The 18,716-nt window shown below is 34.1% G+C and overlaps 1 protein-coding gene across 1 annotated transcript in view; it reads right to left on the minus strand.

The window, feature by feature from the left end:
- Positions 1–4,398: 4,398 nt before the first annotated feature.
- Positions 4,399–18,716, minus strand: part of LOC105568006 (Kv channel-interacting protein 4) — a 33,768-nt gene continuing 19,450 nt past the window's right edge. The window contains exons 5-6 of the mRNA XM_012023343.1: positions 11,099–11,311; positions 4,399–5,361 (exon numbers count right to left, since the gene is read on the minus strand). Of these exons, the coding sequence (XP_011878733.1) occupies positions 5,251–5,361; positions 11,099–11,311 (324 nt within the window). The 3' untranslated portion in view covers positions 4,399–5,250. The remainder of the gene's footprint in view (positions 5,362–11,098; positions 11,312–18,716) is intronic.

Below are 18,716 nucleotides of genomic sequence, written 5' to 3' on the forward strand. Positions count from 1 at the left end.
TATCAAAGAAGATTGCTTCCACCTGGGCATCGGCGAGCCGTTAAAGCTATGAGATACGTAGTCTTACCACAAGTATATACTTGATTTACACTGAAAATATATGAATATCTCTTTGCCTGTTGCTTTTTATAATCTGTTTAAAATCCTTCATATTTTAACATCATATAATAATTTCTCTTTAACTTTGTTCGTGTTCAACACACGACGCTTGAGAAACCGCCTGATACATTTTTGCAGCAGCACGCTACCATGACACACACATATATTTGTTGTGAAACGAGCGCTCGTTGCGCAATGGCTTCGAATAAACAAGCGTTTAGTCAAACAATTGACCTGACAACTCGATATTAATCGATGGCGAACAATCTCATCCGATATTATTTTCCTTGAAAATATTTAATTAGTTATTCGGGAGCTCAATAGACGAATCCAATATTACAGATAATCGTTTTCTTCGTGTCAACGTGATTATCTTGACATCGTTTGCTGACTTTGATTTCAAACAACACAATAGTCCAACAAATATCTATACGATCCAAACGTTAGTTAAATTGAAATTTTGACTTTACACGGCTATGTAAATGTATCTTCGGTGCCTTACTTCATATATTTTATATACATACCACAATTTTCTGTACGCACGCTGTTTCTCATACCTCGCGTAACACAGTTAGGCGCTATTTTTTTAAGTTCTCGTTTATTTTCCCCGTTATGAATATATAATCTATGATTGGACCATCTGTCAGCTAGTACGCGTACAACCCGACCATTATCTTTCATTTGCTATCTAATAATGCTTCTTAAATATAACTCTCGGTTTCGCACAAACAGCGGATGCCACCTCCACGTTTTGGTACTTCCGCTGTTTGCATTTTACATCATCACTTTCACAGATCATTTTCGTATTATATTTTCCCTGTCCAGCAGCTATAATGTCTAAAATAGATACCACCGAAAGTACCCTCGGTAAGGATTCAACTATCTACAGAGAAGAGATAGATTTTGATAGATAGATCTTTGTATTCTATTCGAGTATAGTATTTCTACGTTAAAAGAGTCAAGATAGTAGTACTCGCCGGGCGAGTTTTATAGCCTCGTAGCTGAACTAGCTACACATAGATAGTATCCACGTGATAGAGTCAATCAAAAAGATGCTTTATTCTTTTATCTTTTCCGATTTTTTGCTCGTTGTAAGTCGCGCGATACAAATTGTAAGAGAAACGTAACCGAAAGCTTGCCAATTTCATACGCAATAGTCGCGTTGAGTTATGCAAAACTTAAAAATTACGTGATAGATAATTGCGAAAAATAGTTTAATTTTGTCCAAATGTCAATTTACGTACAAACATTGAATCTCGCTCGTTTATCGCGTTTGTCAAATTTCTTTACATTAGATGATATATCAGAGACATGCAGCGACAATACATGAAAAAGTAGAATAATCTTTTAGCGATCAGAAACGTACTGAGGTTTTTCTCAAGTTTAATTTGTTGGACGCAACTTGCAATTCGTCGTTTATGAAAGTTTACGTGATTAATATGAGGTAAATGACGATAAATATCGATGTAATATCAGTTTCCAAAAAATATATAAATCTCTGCCAGAAGCTAAGATGACGGGGGTTTATGTATTTACTCCTATCCACAACTATATAAAATAACTTGTATTATTATGAGAGAACACAATGAAAGATATAATAAAAATAACATTGTGTTTTCTATTAAAAAAATCGATTAATTAAAAAATTCGCGTATATACGTATGATTTATATAAATCGCATATGAGACAGCACAATAACAATTTAAAGCCTCGATTATCAAAATAGAATAGAAATATCCACGAGTCCTACATCAGAATTGTGTTAAAAACCAATAGCAATTTCACGTTTTAATAACTAGCTTGAGCATAAAAATAATTCTCATCTCTACTTTTAAGCAGTTGCCAATTATAATTAGATTACTTTCAGGCAGCCATTTCATGTACATCCTGAGAAAAATGAGGAAGTTATTATTCTATTATTATATGTCTTCAATACAAACGATATTACTATTGTACACTTTTGTCTCTGATCGCATTATAATAAAAGTTTTTATTGTCCAATAATATAAAACTATCGATATCGCACTAAACAAAGCAGTACGATTATAGCTTATAGTTTAGTATAATAATTGTCAAGTTGAAGAGCAGCTAATACTATTTGAAATTATTTAGCACTCTATTACTTTCTTCTGTTTGTATATAACGTGAAGACGTAAAGTATAAACCAAGAATTGGCAATCGCTGATTCAAGATAATAAATATAAAGAGTACATTACACATTATATCTTTGTCAATATCGTTTTCTCACGGTAAAAAAATAATTTGTAACATTTAAATTAAAGCCGTTTTTCATATTACGTTGATAAAACCGTGATTAAACTTACGTGACTAAAACTTTACGAAATTTCCTGCAGATAACTCGATGTTTGCGAAAGAAGGTAACATGCAGTTTGGCAGCGTACAATAGATTGAATGATAGTGACAGGAAGTAAGCTATAGAAAAGTGTATACCGAGTTTTAGGTTTTTAGAGGAGATATAAGCATAAAGGAAAGTATGCGCGAATGTATGGTTGAGATAATATGAATCCAGCATACGGGGTGACGTTACAAAACGAGAACTCACATGAATGAGTGCTATAACTCCGTCCTTCTTGTTAAAAAATTACTATTTTGTGTGCTCTTTTCTTTCTATACCTTGCGAACTTAATAATATCCCGGGTATCGTCAGTCTAGTCTCGCGCTAACTTTTAAAAAACAATAACATTATTCTAAAACTAATGGCGTCGCATAAAAAAGCTCATAACATATTTAGATTTAGCTTATTTCCGATTAATCATCGTGGGGTAAGAGTACTTATTTCTCCTTCTTGTCTCGTATCTAAAACTAATATCCAATCGAATTCGAAAGTATCTAAACGACACAGTTACCCCGTTTCTGTCTTTTATACACTTATTTACGTAACTTCAAAGACATGCGGTAGTGATCGAGTGATATGAGACAACATTCGATGTTTATCTCAATTTATATATAAGTCTTATGCTCTATATAGATAGGCGCTGCTAAAAATCGAAGAAATCTTTACGCCTGTAATTCTTGTCGTGCGCGATCTCTTTGTCATTCCTGTCATTTCTTTACTGACTTTATTATTATTCGTATCCTTCTACTATCTCTCCACGTTCGACATATTGATACACTGCGTGAATTGGAGTTGTGTCAGTTTAGTTGTTGAAGAAGTTAGTCACCGCGTCGCGTTATTCTCTAGATCGGAAAAATATTCAAATAGCGGTTCGCACTTCGCTATGTCGAGTATTTTACGAGAAACGCACATAACGAAAGGATACTTGAAACTCGTATAAATCTAAATAAATATAAGCCTCGTTTGTCGCGTCCCAATCTAATGTCGATGATTTCGATCAGACTTGCTGGTCTCGATGCATCGGCGATTTTCTCGTTTCGTTAATCTCGCTCGTACATTCCTCCTTATTTATAGTTTATCGAGAAGTAGGCAGTGATGGGAAATGATTAAATATACTTCGCTCAAGTAAACCTTCTTCGCCCATCGCGGAAGCCTTGGTCCAGTCTCCACGACTCGTGTCGGTTAATTATAATAAAATGTATATTTTGCGTATATTCGGCAATGGATCATTCTAATGCCAGATCGATAGAGAGAGGCTTCTTCCTCTGTCTCCGAATATTTCTTCCACTTTTTATCCTCAACTAATTCAATTCACTTCTCTCTCTTTAGCAGCACACAGTCTTTACAATCTAAAATCTTACAACAATAATACGCTTACCTGTCACAAAAATAAATATTTTGATATCGCTTACCATCTACATGCTTACATACTAGAAACAACAAATCCCGCTTGACATATCCAGCTGTACGGGATTCACGATAAACTTTGTATGTCTCATTCGTCAGTTGACGCTCAGCCTCGCATTTAACTTTATTTTTTTTTTTTTGTGTCGCAGTTCTATATACACGCGAAACTCGCACGCTATTATTAAAACGTACGAGGGCTACGAGTACATTCACAACGAGTGAATGCACCATACATTACAGTCATTTGAAAATGCAACTGAATGCTGCGTTTTTATCTCAGTACACACATAGGCATGATAACTCAACCGTAAAACACAACCTTCAACCACTTTTAATCATTGCGTCCTTTATCTGACAATAAGATGCATTCAACGAACATATAAGTAATAGAAAATTGACGCTAACAATTTTTTTTATATAAGAATATTTTTTAATATTTACGTAAAGTTAAACCATATTGATATTTAGTACTACATCACTTAATATTTTTACATAGACATTTGTCTATAAAAAATTTATTTAAAGACTAATTAACATCAATTAAAAAATTGTAATTGGAAAATGTTTGTAATTAAAAATTAAAAGAAGAAAAAATAAAAATAGTGCGAGTAACGTCGTGTATAGATTTTAAAAATACATTCTTAATCTTTCACTTACAATTTACGATAATGCATTGTCCATTCGATACAAAGATTCACTTCTAGTTCTCGTTTACATGCTAACCACTTACTCACTAATGCTAAAGCTTTATGAAATCCACTTGCTGACACTTGACAACTATTGGGTGGGGTGGGGGGGAGCATTACATACATTCTTTTCGTAACGGATATCATCATTTTCTAAGCAAGTTTCAAGCAAAATACCAAAATTATTTTATCGTCCTAGTGCGCTCGTTACTTGCTTCCAATCAGCTGTTGCATATATTTTCTCACTTGCTGATTCTGATATCTAATCCTATAAACATCCTATCTCAGGGAGGAGGGAGGCAGCACATCGATTCAATCAAATATTCGCTTAGTTTTTGTTTCTATCACAAAACAACCACTTTTGTCATTGTTTGGTACATCTAAGTCGCAAATCTCGTGGTGAAACACACCATTTACTTGTACTCCTCTTATACTCTTTTTCGCAATACTCTTTTCTTGCATATCTAGAAATTCCGCTGAGTAGATTTTGTTGAGCTAATACGCGCAAAGTGACGCAAGGTCGTTTCTCGAAACAATCAATTCTGAAAAATCGCATATCAGTCGCTCCAGGACGACGGGACACATTTTGAGGAATTCCTTTCCTCTCTGGTCCAAAGGAGTTAAGGTACAATATTGAGCGATTTATTTCCTAATCGAGTGATCCCTTCAAGTCCATGGTATGTATCGCGTGCGCGGTGAGTGTCAGAAAGCAGTGTCTAGAGCAGCCATATTGGTTGAGATATCCGGATCTGCTCGACAAGCCTCCAAAAACTCAGATAGTGTCACTACGCCGTCTCGATTGCCGTCCATTTTCTGAAACCAAATTAATTAATTAAATTAAATGACTCTATCAACTAGATGTTAGAAATAGGCTTATGTATCTAAATTAACGAAACATTGGATGATTTGTCACAATATAATGAAAACACCTTTTGTTGTTCACATAAAGTAACTTAATTAAATAATTCATCATTAATGTTTTCAATGTAAAGAATTATAATGTATTCCTAAAACAGAAAATATTATAATCTACATTGTACTGTCATTGTATTATCAGCTACAAATCTGCTTAGTATCTAATGAACTCTGTAACGTAACTGTGATGAAACATTGTGTCAAAAAGTTAGTATTATGTAAAATGTTATAACAGTATTATGTAGGCTTTCTATAGAAAGGTACGAAAATCCGCTTTGTGACTCCCTCTCTCTCTCTCTCTCTCTTTGTTTTGCATCACAGTTGGTTACGGATATCCGGAACCTCATATCTCGTAACTCTAACATGATTGACTGAACTATGAATGAACGGAATTACTATGAAGCTTAAACTCAGAAAAAAAGCACCATGTTGACCTAGATTGGAAGACCACCGCTGACGTATATCCTAAGACGATATACGACGACGAAAAAGCATGTAGACGTCCTCTCACACTTCCGCGTTTCTACGATGGTATGCCGATGTAAATGTATGCGTCACTTAAAGTAGAACTGATCGACCACGGTTGCGCTAGAAGTCTGTTTCTACTGCGTCGTACGTTTCTACTACATTTTTCAACATCGTTGTTTTCTTAAGACGTGCTTAGGTAGTTTATTATTTTAATGTTATTCAAAATTAATTTGATCCCCCTTTTTCCGTCGAAATAATTATTAAAAGTTCAAAATTTATGAAAGAAAATTGTTGCTGTTTATTCCTTCCAACGCAATGAATCGTTGATAGTTTTACGAATAAATATAGTTTGATTAACAGCGCGGTCTTTGTATTTATTCAAATATATTCAACTAGAAGTGCAGGCATTATCGGGCGTTAATTATCTGCAATTCGTGGCAATCTATCAGATCGAGTTAATTTACGGAACAAATACCACCGAAAGTCGAAGCTGGCATTTCAAGTCGTGTTGCGTGCATGTACGATCATTTAGATTGCACGATGGTAAATCGGCTATTGGCAGGTACGATTGGCAAAATTATTATTGCTCTCGCACTGCGAAACAGAAAGCTTGTATGCATGGGTGGAGCCTGTTGTCGTGTTGCACAGGATTAATTGGTATCACGACTTACTGCAGGCTAAATCGTGCATTATCGTGGCTTTGTAATCATATTATAATCAGCAATAATCGACGGAAATTTGGAGAACATAGGATTGTACATGTATTAGGAGAACCGATAATACAATAGGATCTTATCATTCAATTTAATCCTTTACTTTAAAAGACAATACCGTTGTCTCTCATGTCATATAGTATAAGCGGTTGCAAATTCATTGAATGATATTTAAAAAAAAGTTTTTTTTAATGATTTTCGGTGAAACTCGATGAGAGATTATAATTATTTTTAGATTTTACAGTTAAATATATTTAATGATAATTAAGATCGTAAATTTTTATATTTTATATTTTCTTTTATCTTTTGTGTCCTGAACTCTTAGTTGCGAATGACGTAACATGGGTACGATTCAATCATAAAACCAAAAAATTGGCAAGGTAGCCCATTTTTCTGTGACGAGAAGTGCTGGAAAGCTGGCTGCGCAGTTTCCAGAAACAATGGGACGGATTTAATCGTTATCTGGAACGAACGGTGCTCGAATAAAACTCGTTTTTAATTAGTGCTACGAATAACGCAGGTATTTCTGCGACGCTCGTTACCTCTGCTTTCCTCATGATTAATTAATATCAGTTTAATCGAAACAAACGTTTTTACAAAAAATTATGAATGGATTGCTATTTTGTTATGCAAAGAGTAAGATGTAATATCCTTTGTAGAACACGCACAGATATAAAATCAATTGTATGTATAACTAAGAATTGATGAACAGATTTATGTGTAATAATTTGCAAGGATTTTTATTGCGAAAATTTTTTATATTTATTAACGGAGACAACACAAAATATTTTCAACAAAGAAATAAATACATAAATATGCTGATCCAGATCTCTTAAACGATTGTTAATAATTATGCTTGCTACATTTAAAGACGTTATCTAAGAAGAATATTGATGGAATCTTACACAAAACCACGAAGGGTTTCGGAGCTATTCTTTCACCGCTTTTCTACGTGCACATTGAAAATCTTCGTAAGCGTTCAAAGCCATTGTGCCGCGGTTAGAAGTTTATAAAGTGTCCACCGGTCCATTTTTCATTCGTGGCTTGTATTCATGGCTTGGGGTTAGCTTAATAATGCTTTATCGTTATCTTAAAAGGATCTCGTAGAGCTGAAAGAACAAAAACTCAGACATACCGTATGTTTTACTTATTATGAAGGAAGTTTTATTAATTATTTGGCGTGTGTTAACTTTGCACCCCAACTTAAAAATTTTGTAGTTCTGACTGGAGTTCCCGCTTCTTTTTGAAGAGTTTCAGAGTTCCCAATAATTTATAAAAAGAGTTCTCCTGATTAACGATCAGAAATTAAAATTTAAAAAGTCGGGTGCCAACTTCTTATCGAAATTTGAGATCGAATAGTTCTGAATGGTCTAATAGCTTCATTTTGCGATTATCTAGACTTCCTGATACATAAAAAATTTTTTCGGTTAACTAAAAAAAATAATAAAAATCTTTGAAAATTTTATTTTGAGATACAATAGTTCTGAGTGATTTATATCGTTATTACGTTTATTTCGAAGAGTTCTCGCTGACTAAAAAAATTTTTAACCGCAAATATAAAAAGTTACACACTTTAAATGACATTTTAGAAACTAGTAAAAAATGACGCGTATCTCTGAATTGAGTCACTTAAGCGCGGTGCGCCATAAGACTTTTTGTTAGAACTCGTCGAGAACTGCCTAGAACTCCAATCAGAACCACTCGGAACTCTGAAAAATTTTTCGACTTCCGGACTTAGAAATTTTTCGACCATCGTTCAAATATACGGCATGTGCTTTCTTCATTTTTTCATTCTCTCATTTATTTTCAATGCGTAGCACGCATTGTGCATCCCTTGGGTAATTTCGTTTACAAATCTCATCATCGCATTCGCTATTGGTTGAGTACTTTATTTTAACGTCGCACATATATTATAATAGTGAAATGAAACTTTTCCCATTTCGTACATTTCATCTTCTTGTTTGTACTGTGCGCGACGCAATTCCTTCTATTGTTACATCTCGTCTTATTTCTGCATTTTGATTTTATTTGCTACATTATATTTCTTTGTCGAAAAAATCTTTCTTTTACTCTTTGGTGCAACAAACTTCAAAGTATCCGTATCGCTACCGTGAGATAGAAGGATGCTTGAAAAATCGTTTGACTGTTGAAGAAGTCTGGTCTTGCGCCGCATTCTTCAAGTTTTTAGCAAAGTCCCGGATCGATTTATCTACGTACCCAAACGCTAATGTCCGGAAAAGGAAACCTAGAATGTCTACAACGTATATCTAAGTCGTACGATATTCCGTTTCTTCGTCTACGAAACGAACATTGTTACAAACTAACTATATACTCGAAAAATGGTGCATAGGTCAAATTATATTGGCAAATCTTTTTATCGAGAAATTGATTTAATTAATATTAACAAAATCCACGTTTATATTCGCACATTATAACCGATTATCAGAGGCAAGGATGTAATATAACAATTTCACCGTCAATATTCTCTGCGTGCGTCACAGTATGATGTGGCAATGTGGCGTTGCAAAGGATCATTCATGTAACAGATGTTATTGATATTATGACAATAAAGTTTAACCGCAAGTAACATCTGCTCACAGAAATTTAGGTAGTTTCCAGTTTCACGGACGTTTCGGTCTACGGTGAATTGCAGAAGTGATTGCAAACTGACTAATAAATAACGTCATGCGAATCAAAGAGTCTAAATACAGAATATCGGCAGCTCCAGAAATAACATTTAATTGAATACTGAACGGTAACCAATAGTTCCTATCGCTACTATCGAATTGTTTCTTGTAGCTCAGCAACGACAAATTAATGTGTCGATATTTAACAGAGATACGTAACGTAAGACGCAGAGATTTAGCTTTTGATTTTCGGAAAATATCACAGTTAAGTAACATGTAAGTGTAAATACAAACAGATCTTCCTTTACGTTAAAATAAATTAAGGTGTAAAAATTTTACGTGTTCTCCGTATGTAATATCATTTACACCGATTATAAATACAAAACTTTTAATATCTGTATTTAAACTGCTAATAGTTCACTCTCAAGAAAGGTATTAATTTTTCTATCTGGCTGTTAGAAGTTCGCCATGAAAGTGATTAAAATCCCTGAGTGTCATGTTTATTATATAACGTGTGTTAGAGCACGGGAGCTGCAAGTTAGATTGAGAAGCTAGCGTGGTTCCTTGAGAAACCCTTGGGGCCTTTGAGGAACTGAGACCACCGGCAATTAGAATTTAAACTATCCGCGTACATATGTAAACGCAAGGTGCGCGTATATACTGAGGTTTCGAGTTAGAGCTCCATGTTATAGTACTAATCCTATCTCTGTGCTGTCGCGGCTGCCGCATACGCGACCACGAGTGTGCATACGCGTATCGGTGTGCACGCTTCAAAAGCAGCAGCGCTAAACAAGGCGTTTACCCTTTCTGGTCGCGTCGCTTTTACTGTCGAATTTGCGTTTCCTTTCAACGTCGACGAGAGCGTAGGAAGCACATCAATGGGTCCAACCCTGGTTGTACAGAATCGAAGATGAGGATCTTAGATCGTGACACGCCAGCTGATATGCACTACGAAACAAGCTACTGATCAGCAACTTTCGATAATATTATAGAATTGAATGCTGTTTGTGTCAAAGAGCATTTGTTGGCTGCGTGCGATCACAACTGATTCGAACAAAATAAAATAAAACGTCTGACAAATTGTTTAATATACAATTTCTTTGCAATAGATGAATAGATGAAAAGTGGAAGTATTGTATATGTTTGAACGTTTATATTGGGTGACATTTATCGTGTATTTTATAACACAATTGTTTTACGAAGGCGCGTGTGCCCGTTTTGCGCAGTTCGATTGTCAGCACGATTCCTGTGCATCGTATCCTAAAAACGTTAACTCTTTGAACTCCATTTGTCATAGGATTGACGAACTGTACAGCTTGTATCGGGCAGACGGAAGACACGTCATCCGCGCAAATTGTCTCTGTAAAACAGATTGCTCCTTTTTTCGCCTGTAGCGGCGGAGATAGGTGAAGAGACCGAGTGCACTGTGGGCATTGTCATCCGCAGCTAACAATGTGACAGCTTCTAAAAAGAAAGGCTCGTTCCTGTCTCGCGGAGATACTCTCTTCGCAGACGCTCGTTTTCTTTCATTGAAGTGAACAGATTATCGACAGTTATTACGCGTTTGAAAGAGATACGAGATTCGTTAATTTAAATGTTACGCTTGCCCGAAACTCGAAAAATGGAAAAATATTTTTAATTCAAAAAATTATATCTTTTTAATCAATTATAAATTAACTACAAGTTTGTTAGATGGTGTTTCTGATTCAAGATAGTTGTGGAAAAATTGTGTTTTTCGTTCCTAATATTTATTTATGATATATCGAATGTCGGAAATTGTGAGATTCTTTTTATACGCGTTTCGAAGATATGTTTTCATTTTTCTACCTGAAACATACGATCCACTTTCTCGCGTACACCCTCATGGTTCAAGTTGGGATCAGCAAATTTTCCCATCAGCTCGTATACGGCAGTCACAATGTCCGTCATCTCCTCCCTCGTGATACACCCGTCGCCGTTGATATCGTAAAGAGAGAATGTCCAACGAAGTTTTTCGTCTATCGAGCCACGAGATAGTATACTCAAACCCGTAACAAAATCCTGAAACATAAAAACCAATATTGTCCGTGGCAGTGGCATATCCTCATAAGAGATTTCGAGACATATACTTATATCTTGTAAGATATCTATACATATAATGCCTAAGCAATATTGAGTAATAAAAATATGTCCATTTCTCACACATGTTCTTCATTCAGTTTTAGAGCTCATCTCTTATTCTATCCAATTTTCGTTCAGAAAATTGTATATGAACAATTGTATTTTCGCGAAAATAACTAGAGCTGCATTTAATTGCGTAATATCTATCCAATTTTCGTTCAGAAAATTGTATATGAACAATTGTATTTTCGCGAAAATAACTAGGGCTGCATTTAATTGCGTAATAATTGGATGAATAACGCTAATAGAGAATAGGGTGGTAAACTTTAGTGCTTGTTGGCTGAATAACCGTGCGGTGCCGAACTTAGAATGAAACGTACAGATGTGAGCACATACCGCACGAGATTTGTGGTCACGTCGATTATGCAACTTGCAACACCTGCTACTAAGTTGAGTAAGATCGAATGATACAATTGTTCCACGTATTATAATGAAGGGTTGTCATTTTTTTTGCTAATATATCTACTTTATGCTTTGTTCATTTTAGAGCTGAAATATCTGATGGACATTTAAATGAATATTAATTTAAAAAATGATAGAGAAAAGTATATTAAATCACGCAATTTTAGAAAGTTTTAGAAATCATATAAATAACTAAATTCATATATCTTTACCAGCACTCTGTCTTTTGGTTCCCCAGTATATTTTTAATATAGTTATTATTATGTAATTAAAAACCATAGTTGCAATAATGGTACATATTCTTTTCTTAAATTACATGTAGTATAGAATTACATAAAAGCACAAGCTTGGTTCCCGAGCGCATTCTTGCACTTACATTAACGTCTTTGCATTTACAGCAATGCGTTCATGTAAATTTTGTCATGTAAAAAGAGCGGCTGCAATAAGAAGGATTAGACAACTGCTATTTCCGAGAAATAGGTCGCTCGCACAAAAGCAATTTAGACACAGAAGGATGTTAAATTTAATCGTGCGGTAATTGGGCAAATAATGGCGACAGCGTGTAACGTGTTGCCTCATAGGGGATAAACTATGCTATCAGTCAGCCAAGTTGCAACGCAGAAATCCCGCTTCGTATTAATATGTACGCGTAAGAGCGTGAAACCGCGAGAAGTTCGCGAGTATTGTGCGAGATATAGACACACATCAGACGCGTAAGTAAAGCCATAAGTAATAGAACTGGCGGCGCTATGTCCATTTCTGGTACAATTACTATGGAAATTTGTCTTGAATTTCGAATGTGGTGACTATAAGATGGAACAGAATTGCGACCTGGTTCTATTGTGCTACTTGTAATAACTCGAATTCGTCATACGAGAAATACATCAGCGTATTGTCACATTTGTATACATTTGGGAGTAGCCTTTATAATACGGTAAGATGTAATAGCGAGTTTGATATTTGCGCTTTTTCTGTGATAGACCCTACGATTAATTAAACCTCGCATGACGGATTTTAATTATCTGCTAAAAGCAGAGCTAATAAAAAAACAGTAGAACCGGGGAATTAAATAGAAATTGAATGGAATAGAATATCTGCGCTCCTTTGTCTCACCACATTTAAGTGCTTTTGAATATAAAATTTTAATTAGTCTTGCAGTAAAGTTTGTGTGCAATTATGCGAAGCGATATTGCGGATCCCACTGGCGATAATCTCTCAGGGCTCGAACGCGGGCGATTTATGGTGAAAGCCACTTTGCTAATTACATTTGGTAGGCTGTGATTTCAATAAAATAAAACACGACGGGGTAGTATACGTTTAAGCAAATAAAAAGATACTGGAGTTGAAAAATTGAATGCTTGTCTTTGATATAAGTTATCTTAAGTTTATCTTAAACATATAATAAGCAACTACATAATTACGGTAATAAACGTCAATCACAAAAAAGTGGAAAACGGATAATGAAAAACATATTAATTATTAAAATAATAGGTTTAGACTGTGGTAAAGTAAAATGACCTGTATTATCCTCGATTTTACCGGTTAATAGTATTTTCGAGATCAAAAAGCAAATTTGCTGAAACTGTTAGCCCAGCAAATTGTATTAAGCAGTCACGAAGAATAAAATAAAATCAGAGAGATGAAAAAACAAAATAAAAGTGAACATTGAGTGATTAACGTTAACAAAGTTTAAAGGTGAGATTGGAATAAAAAAAAATCCATGTAGAGATTAAAATCAAATCAACATCAAAAACACTATCTCTGTAATTTTTATTATAACAATAACAATCTTATTATATTTTAGTGTTACATCATTAATGATGTAACATTATTAAATTAGAAATACATATAAATTTAACATAATATAGATAAAAAATCTTAAAAAATATTTTCCTTGCTTTTTTTATAAAATAATTCATAATAAAATTAAAATAATGTTAGAAGATTTCTTTTTCTATTAAATAATAAATTCGAGTCATGACTGTATTATAGTACATTATAATGACGTTTTTATCTTAAAGAATTTTTATTATTAGTATATAATAATTTAAGAAACTTTTGTCTTTCATACGTCTCTATTTTTTTTATAAACTTGAAATTGAATTTTTGATATAGGCTCTTAGGATGAGGCAAAAGAATGATATAGGGGGAGTATAAATCGCCAAATGTTGTATAAATTCTCCTGAAAGGACTAAACCCTAACATACATCACACTTGATATCACTTAATCTTACTTTTAGCCCAAATTCTCGGTTTTACTTGTATTGTTTTACGTTTCTCTACGCACATTGTAATTTCAATTTTTCACTTATTTATTGAGAAAAACTCTTTAATAGCCGATCACGTATTATTGTATATTATAATATGTACTAATTTGTTTATGTATATTTCTTTTAATAGTATTTATGAAATTCTTATAAGTCACTGCCAAATATCGATTTATGCAGGAGCACGAAGACGATGCGTTTAATATATGGCATGCAAGCATAGGAAATCAAAGTTTGTAATTATACGAGCGTGTTTATATACGGCTGACCCAGTCCTCACCATCTAAACAATGAAACGTCCGAATAAATATCGATTGTTGATCCAGGTCGCTGTGATTATGTCGAGAATTGCGAAACGACAATAGAACTCTATTAAATTATTCAAGGATTACGAATAATAAAGGAATTCAACGCACATTTAAAGACCGCAGCAACTGTTTTTTAAACATACGTTTATTTAATTTTTAAATATATATATTTGTTTCTAAAATATATCAAAATTTTCGAGATTGCAGCATACAATATATTACAATAGATCGACTATCCTATTCGCAGTAAAATCAGTGCTTTTAAATAATACACTCTAAGGATAATCAATGCATTCTATGCTATTTTATTTTTATCTTTCAATTTTAGTATTAATAAATTTAAATGGATTTGTGTTAGATAGGTATTCCAACATTTGACACGAAAATGCTTTTCAACTGCTCAGCAGAGATCACATGTAATTAAAGTACATGCAAATGATTTTAATTTAACTACAAGTGTCACAACTTTTAATCGGTTAAAGTATCATTTAAAAATCTTTTACTTTTTATTAACTAGTTTGCTTTTCCAGTTAATTGATCAAAATAAAAAAGAACTTGATATCTATTTTTTTAAATGAAGTAATCAAGCATTAGCACGTCTGCATAAAAACTTTATAAAATATGAATTGTAAATGAACATTTTACATAGAATTGTAGATAAGTAATAGGATAAATAAAGATTGTCTAATTTGTGTTAATTCTTCAAATTAAAACTGCCTATCTTGCAAAATAGGTAAATAAATTTAGAAAACTGAATCGTAATTAGCTCTTAAAATTCTATGAAGGCCGCTTGATTAAATCGCCGCTATATCCATAGGGAATGTTGCAACGTTAGAAAGTAAAGAGAATGAGGAAAGTCTGCCGCAGAATGAGCCATATTAAAAAACGAGAGAGCTTTGTGAGAAATATCATAGTTAATTAAAAGTTCCGGTGACGCTCGTTCTCCTATCTGCTCCCCTTGGAGCAGATTTACTCACAGTGTACGCAATTTTTTCGCGACACAGATGCTCACAACGGAACGTTTCTTTTTTACTACGTTGCACATTACAGTCAGACAATTTTCGTTGTCGCCGTAGTTTATAATTTCGACTTCACTTTTGCCATGTTGGACGTACAAACCATTGAAACACGCTTGCTGGCAAAAACTAGAAAGTTGTGTGACTGGTATAAAAACAAGAAATTTTATAGCTCGCTATTGTTTGTTACTCCAACATAAAATATTTATGCTCGCAAGAAATAGACATAAATTTTTCACTTTGATTCGTAATTTATTTCTTAACTTGATATTTCGCATTGTGCTCCATATAAATTTCATTAATCTCTCACATACTTTTAAAAATATTATATTAAAAATATTACCTTGTACAATTCTAAAATAAGTATATGCACTTGAATACTACTTATTAAACCGTCTTATTAAGATTAAGCAAATTTTGAGAAACGTTCATGTTTATATGTTTTAACCGACAAAAATGCTACACGTTTCTCGACTGCAATGATTCAATCTTATGGTCACCGGATTTTTCATCGTCGCTCAAAGCGAGTGATAAGTGGACAGAGAAGGAGAATAAGGGGGAGCCGAAGAAACCTCGAAGATGGAGGAGGTCCTGTTGCCCACACGTCGAGAGCGAGTGCACTCCAGTAAAGTATTATCTCGAGAAAAGAGAAATGGTAATCCTTCTTTCGAGCGCTTGCAGATCTTAGAGTGCGAACATATAATGCGATTTAAGTCGTGATAAAAGTCTTTGTATATCAGCAATATTACAGATAAAATTTCGAAAGTAAAAGAAGATAATGTATATATTATAATATAAGGAGATTGACATTCCTGGAATTACAAAAGTCTCTGGATTATCAAGTGCAGTTTCTTATTGGATCGTTAAAAAGAAAATTGAGTAATCGATTCTTTAGTCTTTCCCACAAAATTTATGTCAAGATTTCATAATAAATCGTTATATATAATATATATATTATATATATACGTTTATAATACAATATTAACATTTTTTTTCTTTTTTCTTTATAAGAAATATGTGCATTTTACACATGACATGTTCTGTCCGATCAACATGTTTGCTGGAAAAATTATCAGCATATAGAATCTCTTATTATAAATCTCTTATACAATATGCTCGAGGAAATAGAGTTCTGTTTTATCATAATCCTGCTGTAAACGTGAACATTATCCTGAGATCAAAGCATATACATATGATAGCAGCGTATAGCGTTTAAATATATTCGCGCTAACTTTTCATCGTTACAGCCCCCTACTGTATAACATTGATGAAAACTATACTGAAAGTTTGTCGCATACTGCTCAATGGGGAACACGTTCATCAACAGAGATTCCGGTGGGATAACTTAATTAAGCACGGTTGAATGTCAAAGGTTAATGCGAAAACTTTATCACGTGTAACAAAGGAAGATTAGAAAGATTAGAAAGAATCTAATGATTTTGAATGGAGACGCAATTCCAGTTGGAGTACGATTCCACTTTAGTGGCCCGGAAAACAATTACATTATCCTACGACAACTTTTGCCTCTTCCTCATATTTTGTTATTTTCTGAAATTTTGTTGTCTTCCGCGAATCATTATAACTTATATCTGTAAATAGCACTTGAAACGGAGTAGTGGCGAATGATTGAACTGTCACTTGACAAACTTAATTAAATACACGATGTAGATGTCTCTCTCGTGTTACACCTTCCTGTTAGATTTCAATGCATTATCTACTTAAAATCTGACGCGTGTTAATTATATGTGTAAATATAGATAATTACAGGGTTGAGAACGTTACTTTACAAAAGTATCTAGTTACAGTTACAGTTTTTTTCGCTAAAAATGTAACTAGTTACAGTTATAAGTTACTAATTCTGAAAAGTAACGCGTTACAGTTATTCAAAAAGTAACGAATCGTTACTTTGCAATTACTTTCTTGCAATGAAAATAAAAATATTAAATCTGTAGTTGAATTATAATATAAAGTGTTGATAAAGCCCGGATAACACAAAGTATTGGCGTAGTATTGGAAAATAATGTAAATGCAATACCGTACAATTATTGATACGTAACATTGGCGTTACATTAGCCTTTATTCTATATTCAATATTACAATTTTATTGCAATCTTGCTATACAGTCTAATATAATTTGTCAGCAAATTTTTATATTTAGCAGTTATACGTATAATTTATATTTCAGAATTTTACTATTTATTCCATTGTCGTGTGTAAGTTTTATGATAAGGGCATACATATTCAATGTAGACATCTGCGGGATGCGAAACGAAGAAGATTGGTTTTTGGTTCGTGTCGCTACGTCGATTTTTCGCCGAGTTATAGCGTTTTAAAAATTGGGCGCGCGCGCACCCATTCATTGAGAAGGCCGCGCGAGTATTACGCAAGTATTACGCGAGCGTACTACGTCCCCAAAAAATTGGCATCAAAACATACGAGGCACAGGGGTTCGGTAGTAAACACCGCCGCGCGAGACGCCGCATATACGCGCCGTCTCTGCTGCTTCTATCTCAGGATTAAGAGATCACGAGTCGATATAATCGTCAATAACTTCGCACAGAAAAATCGTAGGAAGATGATCCTGGTCTCGTTGGAAAGCTAAGATTTCAGTGCTTCTAAGAAGATAAGAATAGCTTATCTTGGATTATAAGTTTATGAAACATCGTTTAATATTTCTGAAAATAAAATTGATTTTCTTCCGAGATCGAGATCGCGAGCCGATATAATCGTCAATAACTTCGCACAGAAAAATCGTAGCAAGATGATCATGGTCTCGTTGGAAAGCTAAGATTTCAGCGCTTCTAACGAGATAAGAATGGCTCATCTCGGATTATTAGTTTATGAGGCATTATTGATAAGTTTTACTTATTCCGCGAAAATTGATTTTGTCCCAAGATCGAGAGTGTGAATTAATCTTTCGATTGGATGAATCTCTCTCACGTCGTGATTAAATCAGCATTTAATCGTGCATTAAATAGCAACTTTAATTTATGTTCATTCAATATTCATTTTCTATATATACACATACCTGTATGTAATTGCACAGTTTCTTGTTGATAATCCCTTCCTCGGGTACTACCTTGTCGTGGTGGAAGGGCTTAAGTACCCTGAAGGGTTACTCTCTAAAAATCACTCAGTGGTTTATTACTGAAAACAATGAATATTCACTGATTTACAGTAATGATGCACCGATTAATTTTTAGAGAGTACAGACTCTAAAGACGGGACAACCAAAGGTACCCATCGCGTTCGGGAGTGCCGTATAAAGTATTCGCATTAGTAAAGACATTTC

Source organism: Vollenhovia emeryi, unplaced genomic scaffold, assembly GCF_000949405.1.
Source record: "Vollenhovia emeryi isolate VEMERY1.0 unplaced genomic scaffold, V.emery_V1.0 DF939132.1, whole genome shotgun sequence".
Lineage (NCBI taxonomy): Eukaryota > Metazoa > Arthropoda > Insecta > Hymenoptera > Formicidae > Vollenhovia > Vollenhovia emeryi.